Here is a 3,266-nt window from a genome sequence, read left to right on the forward strand (position 1 = left end):
GGCACAGCTGGCTGGCCCGGGCATGGAGTGGGGGGCAGCCTGCCAGCTGGTTTGGGGCTTAGAGAGTGGCAGAGGGAGATTGCTGTGATGTCTGCCTCCGTCCTGCCTTCCTGGGCCCTCTGGTGAGGCCACCTCCCCTTTTGGCCTCTCCCACTCCACTAAGCCTAGGGTCCCTGGTTCTCGGTGCCCCTTGCCCCTGGCCTGCAGAGACCCCACAGATAGGATTTGTCTGTCTGTCCTGCAGATCCTCTGCTCAGCCACATCCCTCTCCCCACCATCCTTCCCCCCCCTTCTTTGGGAACCTCTCTCTCTCCACCCCAACCCCTCGGATCTGAATTGTCAGACCATATCTGGAATCTGGGGGTCATGAGGGAGCCAAGGGGATCCATAGGCTGTGCTAGTTGGTGGGGGGGGGACAGGCCCACCTGGGGCCTGGGGGTGTAAGGGGCTGGAGCCTGAGCTGAGATGTCCTGGGGGGCCGTCGTGTAGGGGTTCGGGAGCCGTGGCTGGCAGTCCAGTTGTGGAGGAGGCGGGGTGGAGGGAGGGCAGGGCAGGGGAGGCCCTCAGATTTTGATCTCTGTCCGGAAGACCTGCTGGACGTGCTCTGTGTGGGGGTGCCGCCGGGCCCGGATGGTGAGGCTCCCGTCCTCCCGCAGGGCTGAGGTCACCGAGGTGGGGTCCACGTCCTCCGGCAACTGGCACTTGTGAGCGAAGGTGTTCATGACTGTGCCATCAGCCGCCAGCTGGGGGAAGGGGTGCGGGGTCAGGGCAGGCTGCCTGGGAAACCCACAGCCTCCCATCCTGATTCCAGAGAGGGGTCCATGGCCCAGTGCAGAGGGGCTAGGGGTAGCCAGGGGCCAAGGCCTATGTGGGAGGTGCAGAGGCGCTGGGAGGCCCTCCCGGGGTCTCGGGGTCAGGGGACTCTGTGCTGTGAAGCCGAGGCCAGGAAGCTGGGGTTGCTTGAGCAGTGGTAGGCAGGGGTGGGGGGGTGGGGGTGACGCCAGTTTGCCTGCCTGGATTCCCAGACTCTGCCTCCACCAGGGCCTCCTCCCTCCCCACAGCTCAGCCAGCACATAGCGTCCAGCTGCAGTCTGGCTGGCTGAGTCACTCTAGGGTGGCGAGGCTGGCACGTGCCACCACCAGTCCCCGGTCCTGGCGCCCCTGGCAGGGTTTCTGGGGAGTGCAGGGCAGGAAGCTGGGCCCTGGGGACCCGAGAGGCTTTGGCAGATCTCCCCTAAGACACAGGTGGCTTCTCTGTCACACAGCCACGCCTTCCTCCAGGACAGAGGCCTCGGGGTCTTGGTGGAGGGGGTGGGAGGATGGGACTCAGACTTAGAGCTTAGGCCTAGGTAAGGGGTCCAATGGGAGTGTGGTTCCGGAAAGGGGCTCTACAGGGTCTGGGCCTTTGGCTTTGGGATGAAGAGGACTGGAGGTGCGGCATGAGGGAGTGTCCCCCCCAGGTGAGCACCCCCTTTCCTCCCTCCCCTACTCCTCAGTCCAACATGGCCACATCCCTCATCTCCCACTCTCATGGTTCAGTCCCCTCTGCCCATGTTCCCCCCAGCCCCTCCACCCTCAGCTACCTAAGGCCCCCTCAGTAGATGAAATCTGGAAACTTGGTGGGTAGAGAGGGGCCTATGGGGGAGCCCCTGATTATCCAGGGGCCAAGGCCTTCAGTTTGACCTGGGGGACCTCGAATAGAGAAGGGACCCTGGGAAGACAGGAGGCCCAGGGCAAGGGGCTGGATTAGGCAGGTATCCAGGCTGGGAGTCAGGTCCCAGGGGTGGGTGGCACCACGCTCACCTTCTCGGCCCGCACCTCAATGTGGTTATTGGAGGTGGTGACGATGATGTCCTCCGGAGAGAAGTCTCTCACGTCCACTGCAAACTCATAGGCATCTCCCAGGGTCTTGATGTTGCCCGGCCCCCCAGGACGGGCTGCAGAGAGGGCACCATGAGCCAGGCACCAGGCAGGGAATGCAGCCAGAACCCAGCTGTCTGACCCGCGCTTGGAAATGGGTCTGGCCCCCAGGTCACCTGCCCTCAGCTGCCCTCCGGAGCCCCTCTTGACGTTGGCACAGATTTTGTGTCTGCTAGAGTTATGCTCACTCTGCATCAACCCTACCAGGGCCTGCAGGCTGGGGGGCGCCTCTACCCCTCAGTCCTTGCCGGCTCTCTGGGCTGTTTCTCGGCTACCTCTGGGCGGCCCCGTGGCAGGCTATGCAACACCTCTTGCTGGCAAGTGGACAGTTGCAGCCTTTGCAGGGGGGGGGGCGGCAGAGGAGTGCCCTGGAATAGAGATCCCCACCTGTGCCTCTCCCCTCCCCCCAGAGCCCCAGCACTTGCCTGGGAAGGCCAGAGGTTCCGAGTGGGGCCTTATGAAACTGCCGAAGTCCTCGGAGAACAAGCTTAAAGCCTTCTCCATGGGTGGGTCCTGGGCTGGGAGGGCTCTGGAGGCTGAAGAGGACGAGGAAGAGGAGGAAGAGGAGGAGGAATGGAAGCTTCGCTCCGCTCGGAAGGAGGAGGAGGTCCGGTGGCTCATTCACAGGCAGTGTGGGGGCCCTGGCTAGGCGGGCAGGGACTGGAGAGAAGAAATGTGTAGGTACAGCCCGCAGGGTAGCGTGCCGGGCCCTAGCTGCCAGCGCTTTATAAGGCCCGCCGGGCGCTGGGCTTGGGGCCAGCCTCTTGTCTCCTAGCTAAATTTAGGCCTCTTCATGGCCCAGAGGGGGCTGGAAATCTTCTCCGGAGAAGTGGCGTTGCTGATAGTCAGACACAAGGCAGGCCGAGCCGGAGGGCTGAGCTCACTCCTGGCATTCCAGCCCCAAGGGCCTCCGCACACCACAGGGCAGGGGGTGAATCTGTCGCCTGGCCACTCAGGGTCCTCTGTGAGGACTTTGATGTCTCCATGTTTCACCCACCAGCCTGGGGGCTCTCTAGGGATTCTGGTTCTCCAGGATCTGTGCCCCCTCCTTGCTGGTGGGGTGGGGGTGGGGGCTAGGCCTAGACTCAGAAGAGGGGGCAGATAATTTGGAGATTGTCTTTAAAGATTTAGGGGGGGTTGTTCCCAGTCACAGTATGCTTGACTTTAAGCTCCCAGGAGCTGCCAGCCGGCCCTGGACTTTGGTTGGGGAATTATAAAGAGACAGGCATTGTACGAGCTCTGATTTCTGGGGTACCTCTGGGCACTGGCTCCCTATATCAAGCTTTCCAGCACCCCACCTTCTGATTCCCATACAGTTCACAGGAAGGAGGTATGAAGCCCATTTT

At 62.5% G+C, this 3,266-nt stretch overlaps 1 protein-coding gene across 1 annotated transcript; it reads right to left on the reverse strand.

Moving 5' to 3' along the window:
* Positions 1 to 563: 563 nt before the first annotated feature.
* Positions 564 to 2,541, reverse strand: Hspb7 (heat shock 27kDa protein family, member 7 (cardiovascular)). Its single transcript, XM_013022267.1, has 3 exons — positions 2,346 to 2,541; positions 1,804 to 1,937; positions 564 to 743 (listed from the first exon to the last, which is right to left on the reverse strand). The coding sequence occupies exons 1-3, from the start codon at positions 2,539 to 2,541 to the stop codon at positions 564 to 566; spliced, it is 510 nt and encodes a 169-aa protein (XP_012877721.1).
* Between the last annotated feature and the right edge of the window lie 725 nt (positions 2,542 to 3,266).

The sequence above is a fragment of the Dipodomys ordii genome, unplaced genomic scaffold (genome assembly GCF_000151885.1).
Source record: "Dipodomys ordii isolate 6190 unplaced genomic scaffold, Dord_2.0 Scaffold61, whole genome shotgun sequence".
NCBI classification, from domain to species: domain Eukaryota; kingdom Metazoa; phylum Chordata; class Mammalia; order Rodentia; family Heteromyidae; genus Dipodomys; species Dipodomys ordii.

Excerpts from the sequence above, each read along its gene's own strand:
- Hspb7 (XM_013022267.1), bottom strand. The coding sequence starts at position 2,541 with ATGAGCCACCGGACCTCCTCCTCCTTCCGAGCGGAGCGAAGCTTCCAT. Across the intron at positions 1,938-2,345 it reads GGAACCTCTGGCCTTCCCAG|CCCGTCCTGGGGGGCCGGGC; the intron begins GCAAGTGCTGGG and ends CCCTCTCTGCAG. Across the intron at positions 744-1,803 it reads TTGAGGTGCGGGCCGAGAAG|CTGGCGGCTGATGGCACAGT; the intron begins GTGAGCGTGGTG and ends CCCTTCCCCCAG.